Raw genomic sequence first — 22641 nt, 5'->3', positions numbered from 1 at the left:
GCCATGTTTACCACATGTCCCATTCTGTGGCAAGCTCCACAAACATTGTTTGATTTACTCATCAGGACCCCCTTCTGAGGCTGGTCCATTACCACACCCCCCTCTAGAGGGAAGGACTCAAAGCCGAGGGAGGATGATTCATCTGGCCAAGGTCACAGAACAGTAATTAGAGCAGCATAGACTGGAACCTCAGAGGACTTCGGATTTAGCTATAGGACTTAAAAAAAAAAAAAAATCAATGTGTGTGTATCCACAGATGACAAAGTGATTGGAGGCCATGTGGGCAGACTTTTGTACTAGAATGGGGCACAGCCACTACCCAGGAGGCCCTACTGCTCCGCCGGCTGCAGGTGTGTAGACAGCAGTGAAGCGTGCCCACTGGGAAGGCCGGCTGGCCGCCAACTCTTGTCCTAGGTGGTAAAGAATCAAGGCTCACCGCTTTCTATTTATAACCCTTCAATAATGGATGGAACCAAGAATGAATTTTAAAAACCTACTAGGACAAGTCCAACTGGCTTTCCCAGAAATAGATGTGTATTTGTGGAATTCGCTTCCATAATATCTCATTAATTTTTCAGTGTTCCCAATGCGCACGGCGTCGACTGCAAACCGGGCATACCCTTGTGCAAGCTTGCTTCAACGAGTGAGCCGCCTCCTAGGCTGTATCAGGTTATAAATTTGCAGTTGTCAAGCATCACAATGTTAGCATTGCTTGGTTTTTTGCAGAGCTCATTACCCACTGGCAATCAGCATGTTCCGCTGCACGCAATGGCATCGTTTGGCATGTTTGGCAGCCACTGCCGTGGATGTGATGATATTGTTTAAACTCCATGTGCCATCTGCCATCACGCAAAGATAAAGTGGGATGAAGGGGCTCTTCAGCCATCTCTCACTTCCTTAGCTACCGAGGCTTTCTTAAAGCAAACATGACAATGCACAACACTCACCACCTGTCTCTTGTAGAAAGGCCATCTTGGCTTTTTGGATTCTGCTGAGTGAAATGAAAGAAAATACATGAATATTTCAAGTAACTGGTGACAGATCATTACAGGGCTTGACGCAAATGAGCCCAACAGAATTTATCCTGCTTTAGTGCTCCTCTGGAGCATCACAGAATGAATATTTATATTTATGCAGATGAGCAAATAAAGCAACATCACAACCTAAAAGTTGGCATCCCATTGCTACCTCGAGGTGATATCGTCCTGCTTCCCAATTATTGTTTAGCTTTCTTTCCCCCATCAGTTGGAGAGAAATTTATAAAATATGATAAAGAAGTCCAGTAAATCCTTTAAGACAGAATGTCGTGGTCACACTGGGCTACCGGAAGGCAGGCCAGCATCTGCAATGACCCAACTTGATACGTGGAGATTGTGATGATAATCCCCAGGTGTGGTTAGGCAAGCCCTGGAAATAGGGGGGCCATCAACACGTGTTACCCATCTTTATTCTGGGGCTTTTCATTGCTATTGGCTACCATCCGAACAGTTCTTGGGAGTTTCTTTAAGTTGTGAAGAAAGTCATTATCCAGTAACACATTTCTGGGGATTCTCAGAAAGCAGAGATTAGATTAGGGCCTCTTGATTTTTTTTTTTTTTTTAATGGCGTTTGCATCAACTTGTAATGCTAGTCAGAAAAATCTGGGAATTGTCTCTCAGGTTTAGATGAACTGGTCTCGTGGCTCAATATATAACACGATGTCTTCTGGGTCTATCTCCTTTCTATTAAATTCATCAGGAGATTGTGCAGAGCACTCCCATCAAATGAAAGCAATTACCCAAGCAGCACTTACTACAAAGGATGTGCTCCAGGGACTTTTCCTCCTGGAACCCTGAAAGGCAACTGTCTAGCTGATTATCCCGCCAGTTCTGACCACCCTATTGATCTTTTTAAAGGGGATATTAGGTGGAATCTCCCTTAGGGACAAATCAGCTTTCACGGCGCTCAGCCCCCAAATGCCTGGTGGTAAATTATTATGTCCAATTTGAACTGCAATAATTGGGGTCTCCGATCTTAGCAATTTCTCTCTGCTTTTCTAACTTTGGGGATAAGTTTAGGGCCTTGGGAAAGATTCGCAAGCATTCAGAAGGAGATTTAAAGTCTTTACTGAACCCGCAATCTTATTATCTGTATTAAATATTCACTTTTGCTGAGTCGGAATCTCTATTCCAACAGTATCATTAGGTGATGCATTTGCACATCAAAGCTTGGGAAGCAAAAAAAAAGTAAAAAAAAAAAAAAAAAAGCTTGGGAAGCACTGCGTGCACCATGATTTTGGGACTTGGGGAATCTATTCAAAATCTATTCTTCAGAAGGAGATGAAGAGAGGTAAGGTGCAGGATGTTGCGCATCTTTTACTATGTGGTATTTACCATGATGCTAGGCATGTGACAAAGAATACTTAGTAGGATTTAGAAGCACCGGGCCTGGTGCAGACTTTCCCGGGCTCCTTCCTGACATACATGCAGGCAGAGCCAATTACTGCTCAGGTCCCGGGTCCCACAGGAAGGGCGCATCTCCCACCAGCTCTCCTGAGGGCTCCTCCAACGCAGGGCAGCTGTAGGACTGTAGGGGAGATAGAAATACGACCTTGTTCCTTAGCATGGGGGTTCTCAAACTTTAGTTGTCATCAGCATCACCTGGAAGGCTTGTTAAAAAAACCCAATTGCTGTTTTAGGGGCTCCACTCCTAAACTTTCTAATTTAAAAGGTCTGGGGTGGGCCTCAAACCTGCATTCCTGACAATTTCCCAGGTTAATACGGAAGCTCCTGCTCTGGGACCACCAGCCTTTGGGAAACATGACATTTGCTCTAAACATGTACTAACTAACTTCTATCAAGGTTATGCTGTGTTCAGAGGAAGCTCTAGTTTCTAGGGGCCTGTCTTTGAGTAGATCACTTAACTCCTCTGGGTTGGTTCACTTGGGTTATTACGTCCTATGAGATGGTAGGTATTCATTTGGATTATTGTATCAGTGAGACAGTGGGGGTGAAAGGGATCCCTGAAGACTGAGGAGCTAACAAATGTTAGCTGTGATTTATTCACTTGTGGCTTCTGGACCCCATACACAGAACCTGCAGCTGCCCCTGCAAGCGCCTTGCTAGCCCTGCCAGGGCTAGTGGTCAGAAGCCTAGATTCCATTTGTCTGACTTGAACCAGTTAGCACCGTGGCTGGGTCACTTCTTTCTGAGTCTCACTTTCCCCCTTTTGTGAATGGGGAGTGCACTTGGTGGTTTCCTAGCTAGGTTGCTCAGGGTCCAGGGCTTCTGGGGATGGTGAGACTGTGGGGCCCACCCCAGCTTCCACCCCCTGGATTGGATTTCCAAACAAGGACAGTTTTGCAAAAATGGCTCTGCTAAAAAAACAAAACCAGTTTAAAAATGACCAGAAGAAGGTGCCTGGGTGGTGCAGTTGACTGAGCGTCTGACTCTTGATTTAGGCTCAGGTCACCGTCTCAGGATCCTGGGATGGAGTCCCACATCAGGCTCTACGCTCAACAGGGAGTCTGCTCTAGATTCTCTCTCCCCTTCTCCCTCTGCCCCTCTTGCTCATGCTCTCTCTCTCTTTCAAATCAATCAATCAATCTTTTTTTTTTTTTTTAGTCTTTTAAAAAAACTACCAGAAGGATAATCTTTAGCTTTCAAACTTCACCCTCAGAATCATGGAGGTTGTACCCAGAATAGCACAGTTATTCTTACCTTTCACGAGTGAGGTGAAGATGCAGATTTAGCCCTGGAGCTGCCTCTCTCTAATCTGCTCTAGCAGGAATCTGTTGTCACCAAGACCTCTGCCTCCACATGCCACCACGCTGAAGGCCAGGAGTCAGGTGGGGGTGATGTTACAGCAATGATGAGAGTTCTCCAACTCTGTGAGGTAGTGCCCGATTCCAAGACTGGTATTGAGTTGGTTCTAGTAATTCATGACCGGTGCCTGTACCAACTGGTGAGACATTGGTTCGAGCTGGTTAGTGCACATGTTTTACTAGTTACTAAATATTTTGACGATCTCCTCCCCTCCTCGTTACGATAGCTATCCCGTAGCGGGCATGCAATGCAAGAAGGCTGAGTGAATGGGACCTGAATTCAGTAGCACAAGTGTGTGGCCCAGGTAATTGGCAGCTCCCTCCAACACCACAAGGGCCCCAGGGAGCACCTCCAGCCCAGGGGAGTACCACAAAACTCCTCCTACACTCGAGGAACTGGTAGTCAAGAGGTGGAAAGTGAGATCTTAGAGCTGGCACATAGAGGGTCCTTGGGTAGACCTCTGGGCACGGGGAAGTGACTGCTAGCAGCCTGATTAATGCCCGCTTTCTTACAAGGATGGGCAGGCCACGCCAAGCTCCAGGCCCAGGAGGGCTGTGAGGACACCCACACCCCTCCTCAACACCTCTTGAAACTTATTGACTGTTCATGCTATTGACTAACCCTCAAATGGGGGAGCTCACCTGGAAATGGCAACACACACATACCTGAAGTGTTATGACCCTGAAGGATACCAGGAGAAAGTCCTTGAACACAGCAGTGTAAATTATGTTCCAGTGAGGCACACTGGGATCAGAGGTGAGTAGGATCTGTGATGCAGCCCCCAGCATCCCTTGCAATCCGAGCTACCCAAAACGTATGTGTGACCTGGTCCCTCCTGGCTTCAAATGGCTCTTCATCTGATACCCGATGCTGATGGTTCAGTGGCTCTTCATCTGGTACCCGACAAACATGTTATTAAGATACACAGATAACCCTTTATTTTCCTGGTATTTCTTACTTTGCAATTTATTTTCTGGAAACAGGGAATGGATCATAATCTCGACACAAAACAGCTCACACTTTGGTGGCTTAGCTGGCAATGTTTCGCCCTCCCCAAGCCTGTCTAACTCCCACCCATCTTGTGAGATTAGTGCCATGGATCATCTGGTAAGTAATTTAAAAGGGAAAATACTTAAATAAATTTAGGCTGATATTTATTTAATTATCTGTGTTCCCTTGAATTTTAAAACCCACTTTGATTTGCCCTTTCTCTGCTCTTCTCTCTCATTATTTTCGCCGGAAAACTTTAGTGTAATGTTGCAGACCCTGCTGGCTGCTGACCCAATATGTGGGCTTTCCATTTTTCTGGCTATGAAAACCCTGCTTCACTCACTCATGCAGGTGCGGAATTAACACACTCACTTGCTCTGACTGCAGCTAGCAGGGGCCATGTGACTCAAATGTAGCAATGAGCTTCAAACAGGAGCTGCTGGATGTGGCTTCTGGAAACACTTTCTTGAAGGTGTCCTAGTGGACTAGTTTCTTCCTTTTTGGTCTTTGCCCTCCTTGTTGTCTGGAATATACCTTGATATCTGAAAGGATACCAGAGGTTTTGCAAAGATAGCATCAGAACAGAAAAACTCAAGGAGCCTGTCAGGCTGCTAACATCTGCTCTGGCCTGGGCTCTGCTTATATTACAAGAGGAATTCCCTTTTACAGGGTACTTGGGTGGCTCAGTCGGTTAAGTGACTGACTCTTGATTTCAGCTCAGGTCATGATCTCAGGGTCCTGAGATCGAGCTCCACATTGGGCTCTGAGCATAGATCCTGCTTAATATTCTTTCTCTCTTTCCCTTTCCCTCTACCTTTCCTCCCCCAACCTCCTTGTTCTCTTTCTCTCTCTCTCTTTCTCTAAAAAAGAAAAAAAAAAGGAAATACTCTTTACTTGTTTAGGTTATTCTAGTTGAATTTTGTCATCTACAGGCAAATACTATTCTAACTCACACAGATCTCCCCATCCTGGACTTCCTTTTTCAAGAAAAAGGTCATATTTTGGCATTCTGACATCTTGTGACTTTTCTTTTTTTTTCTGCCTATTTATGATGAGGTTTCATAATAAGATCATTAGAGTGTTACTTCTTATAACTCTCCCCGTCTTGCTATTTGCCAACCCAATGCTTGTGGTGGTTATGAGGATAGAGAGGGCTGAATTAGGTAGGAAATGGAAAAGTTACAGTAATTTGAATGGAGATATATTCCAGTTTCATTGGGTAGAGAATATTGAGACTGACACATAAGAAATGAACAGCATGCAAATCCAGCCAGGACTTTTCACTGTCCTATTAAAAATCCATTAGATAACATAAAATACTGCGAGCCCACAAGAGGACCCCTGAAAAGAAATGTTAGTGGCTTCCCCATCAAATTTATACTTCTCTTGAGAAAGACCCTACAGGCATCTAATAAGAGAGTTGGGATTTAAGGCAATAGATGGGCCTGAATTGGATGGGGACTGGAAAAATTACAACAATACAATGAGAAATGTTAACCTCGTTGGGTTCTGGGGGAAAGGTTTACCCTTGAGCTTGAACTCTAGATGTTTCACAATCTGGTAAGTGTTAGTATTTTGTAGTTTCCTGAGATTCGGTAAGCTATCTTTGTATTCCCTGGAGACCTCAGAGAGGGTACGTTACTGGGGAAACAGAAAGACTAGTCCTCCGAGGGCACATCTAGCCTGGCTTATCTTCCCGTATGTCCATAGTTCTCCGGAGTGATGGTTGAGAATGCAGAGTCAAATTGTCTGGATTGTAATCTTAGCTGTGATCAAGCAAGTTAATGACCTCTCCGCACCTGACATTGCCATTTGTGAAATGTAGACAATAATGATATTTACCTATTGCATGAGGATTATCAAAGTTAATCAATAGAACACTTAGATCAGTGTCTGGAATTTAGTAAGCGGTCAATAAATGCTATTACGTTGATTACTGAATATGCTATGATATAATGTTCTATTTATGTATCTGTTCACTCCACTAGATTGCCAGCTCCTTCAGTGCAAGAAACTTGTGTTACTTCTTGATGTGGTTGGTGCTCATTTGGTATTTAATCCATCGTTCTTGATGCGCATAAATGAATGAAACATCCTTCTAATGTTGTCCTCTCTTGTGAGGAGTATCTTACTTTACAAGGTAGTTTTGCAGATTTATGTCTCATCTCCTCCCTTACCCTAAGCTCCTAGCTCCTGTTGTAAATCCCTCTGTTTAGTAAGAGCTCAATAAACATTTGCTAAGTAGATAAAACCATAACCAAACCCTCACATGCCCAGAGTCATCACTGTCAGTTCCTGATGCGAACTCCCACAGAATGTGTCCTTTGGTGATAATAGCAAGTTGCTCACTGTTCTTTAAAAGCTACTCTGTACTTTGCCTCTCCATGCCTTGGCTCAGGTAGTTCCCATCTGCCTGCCTACCTTCACTTTGCTTGGCAAACTCCCATTCATCTCTAAATTCCAACTTGGACACTCTTCCTTCGGAAGTCTGCTCTGATTCACACAGCAAGAGCCATCTCTCTCTCTCTCTCTCCCTCCCACTTCCACCCCCACCTTGTCTTTCTATTCTATAATAATTTCATTGAAGACTCATACTGTGTCTCACATAGTATAGAACCTAAGCAGCTCGCCTAGCGCTAGACATAGAGCTGGTATTCGAATAAGCTTCTTATAGGAATAAGCAAGTTGACCTATAGAATGATATACAGACAGTCCTCAAATGAAGGTGCTTTTCCATTCTAAGTCATAAATAATCACATGCATTTACAATCTAGCAACATGCAGTACCAGTCCCCCCCCTTGTTAGAGGTGGTTAAATTATTCTATCCATTTCCTTTACCCTTATCCTCTTATTTCCCTACCCCCTTATGACCTGACATGAAGCATCCATTTGAGGGGCACATAGGCCAGGTTTTGGAGTTCAATTTGTTTGTATGGAGCAGAGGGAAGACAATGGCTGGCACAAGGTTTGAGTCTTGACTTTGGCTCTGTTGCTTTCATGTTAAAAACCCAGTGGTTCTCATTCCAGAAAGGTGGGCAAGGCCCTGGAAGGGCATAATAGAATCTTGTGGACATGACATTTTTATGTTCATAAGAAGGTATGGATTAATTAAAATATCAAGTATCACAGTTTTGATGATATGAAGACCCAGGAAAGCAGTAAGGAAGATCATGTGCATATAGTGACATGAAGAGACATGAATTGGTAGAGAACACCTGCCCTGCATCTCCCGTGCCTGGCAGTGGACTAGATTTCTGGGCACTCTGGAAAGAACCCCATGTCTGTGTCGCCAGGCTCATTCAGATCACTGGATTAATGACATTAATGCAAATGGTTGCAATGATTATTTCTGCTCTTCCAAATGTAATTAGTTCTTATAAAAAAAATGGCATGCATGCAGGATCCTTGTGTCTAGTTCTGGACTGATTATCTACTGGAAGCAATTACTGTAATACAGACTTTTTTTTATTTCCCTTCCCTAAACAAAATGGTACATGTGAAGGGCAGTGGCATCCTGTGTGGGGGGTGGGGAGAGAAGTTTCTTATACCTATATTTCTCAGAGGGAGGTTAAGCTAGGAGATGGACTAACTATAAATGCAAAAGTGTTTGGGGTGTGGCTGGCAACCCACTGTCTCTGTATAAACACAGTATAACTTAATGCTGCCTTTATTTGTTTGGAAAAGCACAACTAAACAAATATCCTTGAGAAATGCATTTTTCTTCTTTGTTTGCTGGTTTGATGCTTGGCTATTTTGCCTATTTGCTTCAGAACAAAATTCTGGACCTGAGAGGTTCTCAGTGGACAAGACCTGACCCAGATTCTGCAGCCCGCTTGGGCTTGCCAGCCTCCTCCTGCCCGTCCCTCTCCATCCCCATTCCTAAACCCAAACACAACCACACTAACCCTGAGTTGCGTTGCTCCAGGCAGTCATATTTGAAGAGAGTAGTCCCATAGTTGTTGGAATAACCTTGTCTCCTCCCCGGTACCAGAATGTCTCCTTATTCTGTCCTCGCTGAAGGTCCAAATGTCCGTGGTGTGGCCTGGGACAGCAACAATGTAGAGAATCCAGAGAATTCTCCCCCCACTGCTGAGAAGGCCACACACCCGTGTGTCAACACTCAACAATGAGCTTGCTCTTCCATGTTGGTGCCAGAAAAATTTTTGGCTGGTGGAAACGTGTCTCCCCCATGGACCTCAAATGTATACACGTGGTAAGGGATAGATGGGTCTTGGTAAATATTTTATCATTTAAAATCAGCTGGCACTTACCACCAGAATACTTTAACATGCATTATCACACAGATTTTCACAAACATCCCATAAAGTGGAAATCACTGCTGTCATTACAGAGCCAAGAAAACCGCAGCAACGAGAAGGCTATATAAACAACCGACTTAAGGTTGCATGGCTGCTGAGTGACAGAGACAGAATTGCAAGTTCGAGTATGCAAGTCTGTCTCTAATAAGACATAAATAGGGAGAAAAGATACTATAGACCATGTGGGAGCACTAAGTTTGCTTGTTTTTTTAAGATTGATATAATGACGGTGACTGCTTTGGGTAGAAGAGGAAGTGGAGTGGGTTGAATGGAAGCTCCTAGAAAGATAGGTTCATGTCCTATTCCCTAGAACCTGTGCATAGGATCTTATTTGGGTAAGTCTTTTTGCAGATGTCAGTAAGTGAAAGAGCTCGAGATGACATTATTCTGGCTTATCTGGGTGTGCCCCAAATCCATCGACACCTCAGGAAGAGGCACAGAGAGTAGAGAAGGTTGTTTGAGGACAGAGGCAGAGATTAAATGCAGCCACAGTGAAGGAAGACCTTGAGGAAACAAGGGAAGGTCCTCGCCTAGAAACTTTGGAATTAGTACAGCTCTGATAGTTCCTCGATTTTGGATTTCGGGCCTCTAGAACTATGAGAGTGTAAATCTCTGTGTGTTAAGCCACCTGGTTGGTGGCCATTTATTACAGCAGCCATAGGAAACTAATAAAGGGGGCAGTACAAGTGAGTGGCAGGGGCGCTCCACTTACGACCCCGATTCCCAACTCTGATCTTTATTACATTTCATCTTGGCATGTCACTTCCCTGGGACTCAATTTCCTTATGTGGAAGACAACTGCAGGTGAGACCCTTTCTGTCTTTGGTGATCTATGAATCAAGAATTTAGGAGCATTGCTATCAATTTCCCTGCCAGTGGCCAGTGGGTGGGAGCAGTAATTATACGGTGACCTTTATCTTGGCAGAAATGTTTGAAGATGAATAATTAAAGCTCCTCCTTTAGAAATATGACTAATGCATCATTTGCATTTTTTTTTCCAGTGGGCTTAAACCAAGGCTTTTAATCCCTGGATGTACATTTTAAAGGAAAATAATGAAAAATGCTAGAGATTCTGGGGGTTAGCAACTGTCCTACAGTGACATGTGTGTCTCAAAGGAGTCAAAATCTTATTGACAGTACAATAATTTGGGTAAGGCATTATCTAAGTCTTCGCCCTGCTATGAATGATGCCCGGTGGTTTCCTGTCAGGCAAGCTCATGAGGCCTCATTTTTCAGATGTGATAGTCCTTGCCTGACAGTCAAATTCATGGTAAATATACCTTTTTCAGCAGGTGGCTTTCCAGCAGTTGTGAGACTAGAAAAGGTAGGGATTCTATTTTAAGAACCACAGTGTTTTAGTCTATGCAGGCGATACAGTGTAATTTGGAATGCTTGCTCGCAACTATGGGTTGATTATATAAGAAGAGCAAACTAAGAATCAGCAACAGTCTTAAAAAAAAATCTCCTTTTAAAATAATCAACAGAGAAATGGCAAACTTTCCAGTTACGGAACTGTCGCCCTCTCGGTGAAATCTGGGACATATTTTGCCATTAGGAGTCTCAAAAGATTATTGGGAACTTTCCTTTGCATGTGCGACTGTAATCTTTAGTTCCACCTTCTACCAAATGTCCCATTTTCTAGAATCCAGAGAAGGCAGCAAGGATGGGGAGCCTGTAGGTCAGGGCCCAGGGCCTGCTACCTAGTGGCCCCTTCATGAATGTAAGTGAACAAACAGCAAGTTTGTTAATGAGTTTGCATCACTCATCCCCGACAAGTCGGTTTCAACACAGAACAGAGGCAGCTTATGGAGTCTCGTCACTGTGGGGCATACCCGACGCTGTGACATCCAGGACTTAGTCAGTGACAGTCACCAAATACACATGGATTCTGGGTCCCAGGGCCGCTGCTGGTACTCGTCGCTCCTACTCTCATCATCTTTTTAGGCTACTGTCTTTGCTGGATGAGAATCAAAATACTGCCCAGGGGGATCAAATGATACTTGTGCAAATCCCTACCCACCCAGAGCACATTTAAGAGACAAACATAGATCCGATTGGGAAAACGGGAGGGTTAAAAGGAGGCGGAGGGAGACAAGTAAGTAGCTGGAGGAGAAAATACACAAAATGAAGGGGGACCATATACTTTCCCCTACCAGGCTTGTCCTAACCTCACTAAGTGACCAATTGATTTCTTTTGTGCTTCAACTTTTATTGAACATCTACTATGTGCCAGGCTGTGTTCTAGGCATTAGGAATATAGGAAGTGAACAAAACAGAGAAGAGCCCTGCTTCCATGGAGCTTCCACTCTAGAGGAGCTGAGGTCAATGGAAGAAGCACACACAGGTCTTGCTGTGTAGGGTAGCTGCCCGGCCATCCTCGACCTTCCAGCCATGTCCAGCCCCGTCTCCCTGAGACCACAGTCTCCTCCTCTGATGAATTAACAGCCTGCTGCCTATCCTATGAGAGGGGAAAAGAGTTATAACTATGAGGGGTGATAGATGTTAACTAAATTTATTGCAGCGATCATTTTGCAATATTCATTATACACCTTAAACTTCTACCACGTTCTACGTCAATTATGTCTCAAGAACATTGGGAGAAAAAAGAAAGTGATACAGTAAAATATGATGCTGTGGAGTGTGAAATGTTTCCAAAAAGCTAAAAATAAATAAATAAATAAAAACTCAGCAACTAATATGTTACTTATTAGTCTCTAGTTAATACCTTCTTAATAAGCTCTCAAGCTCTACAAGAGCCTGGACGGAGTGTTCTCCCTCTCCGGTGTCACCCAGGGTTTAGAGACAGTGCTGGGTGTGTAACAGGTTTTAAATAAATAAAAGTCTGTGGAGGATATAATATCGTATTGAATCTGATGTCCAGACACCTCAGATGAACTGCAAGCATGGGTCATCCCACCCTGGAATCAGAATAGCTTAGAAAGGATAAGTTGGTGACTCGAATACAGGAAGTGCTTAATGAATGAATGAATGAGTACATCCTTTATTTAAAAAAAAAAAAAGCTAATATTTGAGTTGTTCTCTTGATCATATCAAAAGCCTATTAGATGGTACTATTTGCATCGTCATTTCAACAGATGAAGACTTGGAGGTTTAGAGCTGTTGAGATCCGCACCTGAGACCACGTTGCCAGAGAGAAGTAGAGACAGGTAAGGTTCAAGCCTAAATTCTTCACACCTCAGTAAGAAAGAACTCTAAAGATTTTTTGTTTGTTTGTTTTTGTTTTCCAGGAGGCTTATTTTGGTGATAGGAGAAATTTGGAGTGAGTGTGAGTTCCGAGGAAGAGAGAGAATGTCCGCAAGTGTGATTCCAATAGGTCTTAACACTATGCTGTACCACTTCAGATCTGGCTGGGGGGAGGGTGCGGGGTGGGGGGGATGTCTTCCTGGCATTCAATGTTTTTGTCTTCTTTCTTCTTCTAAAGTGACTTTCAAAATACCTCTCATTTGGTTTTCATGATGTTACCCCATTTGAATATATTTAGCTTTCTTCCTACATTTTGAAGGAAGTTAGCCTTTGTTTTCCTAGACGTGGGATGTACATGTCCCTTTTCAGCTTCAGGGCAGACTGAAAAAATGAAGTGAAACAGAGTTTTTTTGTTATAGATTTTAAGGGGGTGCCGGAAAGGTCTCCCTACCCACGAGATCTCCCCCGCTTGCTTCCTGACGCTTGCAGTCCCACCAACGCGGCTTCATTGTTTGGTTCCAAGTCAGTTTTCTGTCAAAATGCAAATAAATCAGGGATTGATAATGGCACTGTAAGCCAAACAGCCTGCCAGCCTGCCCCTCTCCCTTCCTCCACCCATCTTTTCCTTTAATAAATACTGTTGGAGATAGACTCTTGCTGCATAATGGGTTCTAGAGTTTTAAAGGTATTTAAGTGGTCCCTGCCCTCAGGAAAGTCTTGACTCTGGAAGCAGTGGAATTTAAAAGAAATGCAGTAGTGTTTGGTATAAGGTGTGGGGAAAGCTAAAAGGGAAAAATACTCTGTTTTACTTAGAAAGATGAGCACAGATATTTCTTAAGCCTTAAGTCCTTCTCACTTCAGTAAGAAAGAACTATACAAATTCTTTTTTTTTCCAGAAGGCATTTTTTGGTGATAGGAGAAATTTGGAGTGAGTGTGAGTTCAGAAGAATATTACAGAGGGAGAGAGGGAATGACAGTAAGAAAAACACAAGGAGAACCTTGGAATCAAGGTCGTAACACTGAGCTGATTTCAGAACTGGGTGTCATAGATTGGGCCCTCCTCACTTACAGGAACCTGCCCCACTGTCAGGCCATGTGTTAAAACACCACAATAAAAGAAGAATCAGTATTTTTGCAAAAGGACTTGAGTCTATTCTACAAAGCAGAAAAGGTTTACTGTGACTGATCGGTAGGCACAGAGGCAAGCACTTCTCTGATATACTAGGGGGTCAGCAAACTTTTTCTGTCTACTACCAGCTAGTTAATATTTTTTTTTCTTTTAAAGTTTTTATTTATTTATTCATGAGAGAGACACACACAGAAAGAAAGAGAGAGAAAGAGAGAGAGAGAGAGGCAGAGACACAGGCAGAGGGAGAAGCAGGCTCCATGCAGGGAGCCCGACGTGGGACTCGGTCCCGGGTCTCCAGGATCACGCCCTGGGCTGAAGGCGGTGCTAAACCACTGAGCCACCTGGGCTGCCCCAGCTAGTTAATATTTGAAGCTTTGTGGGTCCTACAGTCTGTAGTGACCGTGTTGCAGCTCTACCTCAGTGATGTCAGAGCCCCCAAGGCCAGTATTCAAATGAAAGGGTTGTGGCTGCTTTCCAACGAAACTACTTACAAAAGCAGATGGATGTCCACAGGGCCTCATTGGCCAGCTCTTGGTTTATACCATTTAATAGACATATTAAAGGCCTGAATTAAGTAAGTGTAAGATTTAAATTAAGTTTAAATACATTTTTTTAAGGTGAGGGTCCTATCTCCTGGATGGACAGCAGGGTCTCCTGCAGCCCATTCCTTATGTTAGATGACTGCACAGCCTGGTGTGGAGCCACTGGAAGGAAGTTGCCCTTTGAGCAAACAGCTGCTGAAAAGTCTGCAGTGAGTGAAGAAGAGAGGGAGGGCACAGAAAGGCAAGCAGACAGTCAACAAAACTAAAAGGCAACCTAAGGAACGGGAGAAGATATTTGCAAATGTTTGATCAGACAAAGGGCTAGTATCCAAAATCTATAAACAACTTATCAACTCAACACCCAAAGCATATATAATCGAATCAAGAAATGGGCAGAAGACATGAACAGACATTTCTCCAAAGAAAACCTAGACATGGCCAACAGACACATGAAAAATTGCTGCACATCCCTCGGCATCAGGGAAATCGAAATCAAAACCACTATGAGATCCCACCTCACACCAGTCAGAATGGCTAAAATTAACAAGTCAGGAAACAACAGATGTTGGCAAGGATGCGGAGAAGGGGGAACCTGCTTATGCTGCTGGTGGGAATGCACGCTGGTGCAGCCACTCTGGAAAACAGTATAGAGGTTACTCAGAAAATTAAAAATAGAGCTACCCTGGGACCCAAGGATTACACTACTGGGTATTTGCCCAAGGGATACAAACATAGTGATCTGAAGGGGCACCTGCCCCCCTGCCCCCCCAGTGTTCACAGCAGCAACGTCCACAGTAGCCAAACTGTGGAAGATCCCAGATGTCCATCAACAGATGAGTGGATAAAGAAGATGTGGTCTATACATACAATGGAATACTACTCGGCCATCAGAAAGAATGAAATCTTGCCATTTGCAACGATGTGGTTGGAACTAGAGGGTATTATACTAAGTGAGGTAAGTCAGTCAGAGAAAGACAAATACCACATGATCTCACTCATATGTGGAATTTAAGAAACAAGGCAGATGAACATAAGGGAAGGCAGGGGAAAATAAGGTGAGATGAAGACAGAGAGGGAGGCAAACTGTAACAGATGCTGAACTCTAGGAAACAGACTGAGGGTTGCTGGGGGGGGGGGTCATAGTCATTAAGGAGGGCACTTGATGTTATGATGTGATGAACACTGGGTGTTATTTGCAACTGATGAATCACTAAATTCTACCTCTGAAACTAAAAAAAAAAATGCAGGTAGACAGGATCGTTGTGCCACAGATGCTTAGCTGGTTACCAAAAATTCATGAATTAAAAAAGTATAGAGTGAGTAGTCTATGACTGATGAAAAACTGCTGCATTTTAGTGATAATATATAAATGTTTATCGAACATGCTAATTCACAGATTATAGTTACTCAGGCCTTCATGTATTCATTCACAAACATTGCTTGTCACATGCCAAGTATTGCAGAACGTCCTGGAGAAACAATATTGACTAATTCAGGGTCATCCCTGGACACCCAAGATGTCCAGGTTACCTCCCGTCTAACTCCCTGTTTTTGGTAACGTTCTACTATTTGGTAATATGTGATTATGATACTGGACTGCACAGAGTGTTTTTAAAGCCTCAAGCCCTTGGACCAAGTTGTGCCTTTGAATTTACCAAGACTAGTTCTGTTATAGTTGTGCAAAGATCCTGCCGGTCAGAAACAATTACCTGCATGCCATCTTCTGCAGAATGGCCTGACGCATCCCATCACTTAAGCTGTATGTCTGCTAACTCCATCCTATAATCAGAGCCGGACACAGACTTCACCTGCTCTAGAAAGCGTCGCCTTATTAAAAACTCTCAGGTATGTATCCCCATCCCTGATGGCTTCTCTCATCAACTACACCCTCAAAATCTCCGTTCTGATGATCCATAGGTCCTCATATTCAACATGACCAAACTTGAAGTCGAGACCTAGACCCCACCTACCCTTCCTTCCCTCCCTCACCCTCCCACACAAAGTCACCAAATCAGTGAACAGAACTATTTGCTACCCAGTGAAGCCACCCAGAAGCTTGGAGGTCAGTCATTTTCGACACCTTCCTTCCTCTCACCCCTAACGGTCTACTATTCACAAAGTCTAGGTGATTCTATCTCCTAAATACCTCCTCAGCTGAATACTTTTTCTAACTCCAGTGTGTTCACCAGAGCCTAACCTACTAACTTCTCGTATCTGGCCGTTCTAATTGTTCTGCTGGAGTCCGCTCTCACCTAAATGTCATGCCCATCCTGTATCCATCTGATCATATCCATCCATTCAGTGGTTTCAAACTGCTCTCAGGCTAAGGAACAAAATACCTTGAGTATCCTGTTAGATTTTTGCACCATCTACTCTAACCAACATCCCCATGTTCCTCTGAGGCTACTCCCTTTTTCCCTTTTTCTGACACGTCTGAATTAGGTATCATTTTTGAGCTTTACTCCGGTCTGCACGTGTAGATTTGTATTAATGATTCCATTCTTCATCAACTTTTGTATCCGTACCCTTTGCCAAGTAACACTTCTGTGCTCTCCCCCTGTTGGTGACACATAACTTCCTGTCCCTGGGTTCAGTCATATGATTTGCTTTGGCCAATAGAATTAGGTGCAGTACTGACCCCAGTATTGCAAGAGGCCTTCCTGGCTTCCTTGTCCCCATGAACCTCTTCATCATAATAAGAACATGCCTAGGGTAGCCCTTTGTTTCCATGAAAAAGTTGAGGAACATGCTGAGTGGAACTATCCAGCTGAGACCAGCCTCCATCAACTCACACCCAGTAGACACACATATATGAAACAATAGCTGGTTGTTTTAAGCCACTGAGGTTTGGGGTAGTTTGTCAAGTAGCGACAGCTAACTGATACACTACCATAATAATCTGCATTTTCCTGCGGCTTGGTAAATGTCCTCAGCCTTTGTTTTTGCGTTGAGGTCAATGGGGGTTAAAGTCCACAAAGACTACGTAGATGGGTCTCATTCTTCCTACTTGAACAGCAAACTTGTGCTTGAGGATTGAGGTCTGGTAATAAAACAATGGCTACTTCCTGAGATTTTTCTCTCTGATTTTCCAAATGAAATTAGGGCTTTCCTACCCATCTTGCGAGTAGTGTGGATGAAATTGAGCATGGATCTTTTCCTTGCTGCCACAGAGGATCTTCATCCCTGGGAGGGACGGTGAATCCACTGCTATAAACTGAGGACCATGCTGAAAATTCAGGCTGGTTTCGTTTCGTTTCATTTTGTTTCTTTTTTCTCTTCTTTCTCTTCTCTTCTCTTCTCTTCTCTTCTCTTCTCTTCTCTTCTCTTCTCTTCTTTCTCTTCTCTTCTCCTCCTCTCCTCTCCTCTCCTCTCCTCTCCTCTCCTCTTCTCTCTTCTCCTCTCCTCTCCTCTTCTTTTTTCTTTTTTCTTTTTTTCTTTTCTTTTCTTTTCTCTTTTCTTTTTTCTTTCTTTTTTTTTTCTTCTCTGTTCTGTTTTTCCTTTTTTATTTAAATTCAGTTTGCCAACCTGTAGTATAATACCCAGTGCTCATCCCATCAAGTGTCAGGGCTGGTTTCTGAAGTGACACACTCTACCTGCTTCCTAACTAAAGGCCTGGGTGTCAGGAGAGGCCTTTTGAAAGGTTGGCCTAGATTGAAACAGCACGTCTTGTTCTTTTTATCCTTGTCCTCTGAAGTTCTCTTTGAAACTCTGTTGAATGTTTCTGGCCTTTATATTTTCTTGACCTAACAAAACCAATTACTAAGTGGATGTTAATTAAGCCACAGGGCCAAGTCATTGGCAATTCAAAATGAAAACCATGACTGCATGTGGCTGTCATACTTTGCCCCAAAAAGCCACAGCAAAGCACTGTGCTCTTCAAGGAGACTCTTGAAATTAAGACTTTCTGAGCCATAAATGTTAAGTGACTTGAGGGCTGTAAAACAAAGTGCCTTGATTAATATGCCATCAGGTCTGCTATGTCAGGACAGAAACAGAGATGGAAAAGCAAACAGTGAGCAGTTTTCATGGCACCAGAGCAAATAAAGACATACACACGTGCATGGATACAATTCTTCTCCTAGAAATAAATTTTAAAAACACACGGGTTAGTTTTGCTCAAGTCCACCCAAAATTCCAAAGCAGACATCTGGAAAGGAGAACAATTAAGCATCCTAGCTAAAATGCTTTAGATATTTTCTTTTTTGGTGGGGAGGGGGAGAAGATTAGAAATTTGAACAATTTGTTCTTTCTCTGCCTTTAAACCAGGTTGTCTTCAAATGGCATGGATTTGCACGACGGCCACCTTTGCTACCCAGTGCCTGACAGACCGTCGCTAACCTGACCTTCTCTAGAAGAAGAAAGTGAGCTAGGCTTCCATTCTCCTTCTTCTGCAAACTACTGTACCCTTTTACTTGGGAGCCAATGTGTCCTGATAAGTATGTATCCCCTCGGCAGTGACTTCCTGTGCCATCTCCCATCATAGGACGCCCTGGCCTGAGGGGTAATATGGGAACCCAGAGATGTATCTTGCTCTGTGGTACACAGAATGAGCACAGGAGGCTCGGAGCTGTGTTCCCTGAGGACTGGGGTGGGGTGGGGGGGAGCTGCGTGGCAGGGCTGGGTGGTCAGTGGCCTCCTTTCTCTGGAAGAGAGGCCTGGAAAAGAGCCTGCTCAGTGATGGGCTTGAAGCTCAAGAAGGGGTTCAAATCAGTCCGTTGTGTTGAGGGCCCTTTTGGGGTCAGAGGCCATCTTGATTGGAGTCTCAAACGCAATAGGGAGTGTGAAGAATTCTTTGGGCTTCCAGGTGGACTCTTGGAGAGGTAACATAGATAGTCTACAGGCTCCTTTGCTTCTAGGCTCCTTCCTGGTGGGCATATCCAAGGTCTTTTGCTGAGACAGCAAGTGTGAAGTCCCAAGGCCATTGCCCTTAATCTCTCCAAAGTGGGAGAGGTAAAGATGCAGCCCGGGGCTTGTTGGTCAAAGTGGAGAAGGTTCCTCTGGTTCTCACAGTGCTGCTTTGACAGACTTCTCAGGGGGACAACCTTAGGTCTGTACCTCTGGGCCAGATGGCTCCATCTTCCCTGTGTAGAGAAAAGGCCCCATTACTGGATGCTTCCAGGGGACATTGTTGGACTTACTCTTCTCTGGACCATGCTGGGGTTGTTCACTTTCTGAATCCAAGTGCTGTTTTTCCTCTGGTATGTCTTTGTCCTTTCCCAGAGGATAGTTACAGGCAGGTTGTTGTATCTTTAGTGAGGAAGAGCAGAGTGTGCAGTCTGTTGCAAATGAGGGAGACCAGTGTGAAGAAAAAAAAAAAGGCATCTGAAATTTCACATGAAAACCTCTAATTTGTACAGGAGATAGGTTGTCATTAGTGTCCTTTATGTTTTGAGAATAATTAACATAAGTGATTTCAGCCTTCCCAGCCGAATAGTTTGCATGTTGAAGTTTGTTTACTATTTACTTATTATACCTTCCAGGTTGAAACAAAAAGTGTTTTAAAAACCTTAGTAATGGGGCACTTGGGTAGCTCAGTTGGTTAAGCGTCCAAATCTTGGTTTCAGCTCAGGTCATGATCTCAGGGTCGTGGGATTGAGCCCCAGATTGGGCTCCTTGGGGAGTCTGCTTGGGATTCTCTCTCTCCCTCTCCCGCTGCTCATGTGTGCTCTTTCTCTCTCAAATAAATAAATCTTTATAAAACAAACAAACAAACAAACAAAAACCCTTAGTGACCTACAATACTTTTTGGAAGGCACAAAGCTCATCCCTTTTTGATTATTATTCCATTTTAAGACAAATATACATTAATAGGTCGTTCTTCTTGAGCTCTTTCTTGATGGCATTCTTGGGGCTTGCTTTCTGTGCTATCGTGTCTGTGCTATCTCTCTCGCATCGATTTCTTTATGCGTAATCCCTCCCTCCCTCCCTCCCTTCCTTCCTTCCTTCCTTCCTTCCTTCCTTCCTTCCTTCCTTCCTTCCTTCCTTCCTTCCTTCCTATAGTACTTTGGTGTATTCCAGCGATATAAGGATATAAAAAGAAGAAGAACAAAGCCCCTTCCCTCAAGGTTTAAATTACAGAATGAGACATGTTTTCAGAGATACTGCTACTAAGTATTTTGCAAAAGGCATTCTAGATTTTATCCATCCTCGTGTTTTGGAAAAATAACTTGCAAATTTGAAAAGAAAAATCCAGTGTCACCCACATGCCCCACTTCTCATGATTAGAAGTGTTTTCTAGGATTCACCAATGCAGAATTACATTAAGCTCTTTTCATGCTCAAGGTAAGCTGATTCTACCATTTGACAACTTGATCTGTGGCCACATGGCAGCGACTTATGGTGACTCCATGATTTTGTAGTTTCCCGTATGAAGAAAGTAGTTGTGTGTAGAATAGCATTGATCCTTACTCATCCTGCTACCATAAGCGTTAACCCTTAATTATTTACAGACCTGGTGTGGGGATGTGGATTAGTTGTAATAACCATCTTCCCTTGCCGTGGGCAATGTGGAAAATGGTTTCAGACTGTGTTTGGCTTGTTTACAGATACAAACATCAGCAGTTGACCTCATATTCTGAGATCCCCAGTAATAGTTTTAGCCAGTCTGTAATTCTAGAGCAAGACTCAGCAATCTGAAATGCTTTGGGAATGAACACATTCGGGTTGCCAAATTTTAAGGATCGCTAATAATTTCTCCTTTAGTGCTATATGATTTTAATTGTGCTGACAACACTTCAGGAGACCTATTTCTGCAGTGTATTATTTACTTCCTCAACCTGATAACAGAGAATACTGCCCAGCAGTAAGCCTTTTCTTGATGACCTGGCCTCCTTATGTTGATTATCACTCACTGTACTAGTTGACATGCAATGATTTTTACTATGTTTACTGCAGTTTTATGGAGAATACAATAACTGTTACAGATTTTTACAGCATATGATTATTTACCCCACATTAAATGGCCTCCCACTGATGTATTCCCGAATTCTTATTCATTATTTCTCATCATAGTTGGGATACTTGCCTATGGCAGCCACTCTCACCTTTGTTTCTTCCAGAATGCTTCAGGCATAGAAGTCCAGGAACCCCATATAGACAGGATTCATAGGCTTTTAGGTTTACTCTCACCAATAAGGAGTAGGAGTCCAATGTTATGACATGGTCATGACAATACTGTGACCCCGTATTCTCTTATATTTGCTCCCAGGTTCTCATCTGGTTTAAGATCAAATGAAACTAACAGATACCAGATTTTAGACTGGAGAGTTGTTCAAGGAGCTACTCAGATATGAATTAAAATCAATTCAACTCTTACTAACAAAAGCAATAGACAATTCTTTTTTTTTTAATTTTTATTTATGATAGTCACAGAGAGAGAGAGAGAGAGGCAGAGACACAGGCAGAGGGAGAAGCAGGCTCCATGCACCGGGAGCCCGACGTGGGATTCGATCCCGGGTCTCCAGGATCGTGCCCTGGGCCAAAGGCAGGCGCCAAACCGCTGCGCCACCCAGGGATCCCCCTAGACAATTCTTAATATTGGGTAGCTTTAATATTTTGAGCTGAGTGGCTACAAAACTTCACATGTAGAACAAAAATGCATGATGTATCCTGATTTTGGAGGCAAGAGAAGAGCTAAGAAACTTACATTTTAGTTAAGGTGGGCCTGAACTGATTTTGGTTTTAGATTGATAATTTCTGGCTGCTTCTTTAAAGGCTGACACCAGCTTTGTTGGAGGACAATGAAGAGGCCCATTCTGACCTTTTTTTAAATTTTTTTTTAAATTTTTTAATTTATTTATGATAGGCACACAGTGAGAGAGAGAGAGAGGCAGAGACACAGGCAGAGGGAGAAGCAGGCTCCATGCACCGGAAGCCCGACGTGGGATTCGATCCCGGGTCTCCAGGATCGCACCCTGGGCCAAAGGCAGGCGCCAAACCGCTGCGCCACCCAGGGATCCCCCATTCTGACCTTTGATGAAAACAGAGATATAAGGTCTTTTATTAGGTCCTGCATTGGAGGGGCCAATTCCTCATTCTCCCAAGAGACAAAGGGCTGAGTTGAGGAATAGAGTTGCAGGTACTTTCACACACATACACGTCCAGGAAATTTAATTTTTTTTCTCCTTGATAACCAAGTCCAAGTTTTAGGCAACAACTCTATTAAAGCAATTTGGTATGATTCCATAGATACTTGGAGAAAAGTTCTATCAGAATCCTTACTACTTGGGTTTCTCCTGGTTCTTGTGATTTCTTTCTCCTGCTTTGAGGAGTTAGGGCACTGTGTTGACTTCCTTTCCAGTCCTAGTGGCTGGTAGGAAGTCCTGATGTCTGATATGACTTAAGGGTCATTAATATTATTGATTGGCCAGTGTTTCAAATACTGGAACAAAAGCAGTAGTAACTGCTGGCATGACTCACCGCAGAACCAGAGACACTTTAAATACAGCAGGTCTCTGGGAGACAGTTTGAGGAGAAGAGAGAGCATAGCCTTGGGAGTAACCTACCTGTTGGCTGTCCCCACCTCACCACCAGCTAGCCTGTGACTTAGGCTAAGTTATTGTTTTCTGGCAGCTGCTAGGCTGCATTTATGGAAGGGCATCAGAGTTCCTCTCTCACTCGCTGGGTAGTTGCAGGCATTAAGTGGATAACACCC

The 22641-nt window shown here is 43.5% G+C and overlaps 1 protein-coding gene across 1 annotated transcript in view; it reads right to left on the bottom strand.

Moving 5' to 3' along the window:
- Positions 1 to 22641, bottom strand: part of PLEKHG7 (pleckstrin homology and RhoGEF domain containing G7) — a 78436-nt gene that overhangs the window by 42524 nt on the left and 13271 nt on the right. Inside the window, 5 exon segments of the mRNA XM_038559169.1 lie at positions 948 to 988; positions 4077 to 4165; positions 4167 to 4198; positions 18332 to 19069; positions 19127 to 19235. Of these exon segments, the coding sequence (XP_038415097.1) occupies positions 948 to 988; positions 4077 to 4165; positions 4167 to 4198; positions 18332 to 19069; positions 19127 to 19235 (1009 nt within the window).

This window comes from Canis lupus, chromosome 15, assembly GCF_011100685.1.
Source record: "Canis lupus familiaris isolate Mischka breed German Shepherd chromosome 15, alternate assembly UU_Cfam_GSD_1.0, whole genome shotgun sequence".
NCBI classification, from domain to species: domain Eukaryota; kingdom Metazoa; phylum Chordata; class Mammalia; order Carnivora; family Canidae; genus Canis; species Canis lupus.
The sequence above is the reverse complement of the archived record's forward strand: the minus strand, read 5'-3'. Positions and strand labels throughout refer to the sequence as shown.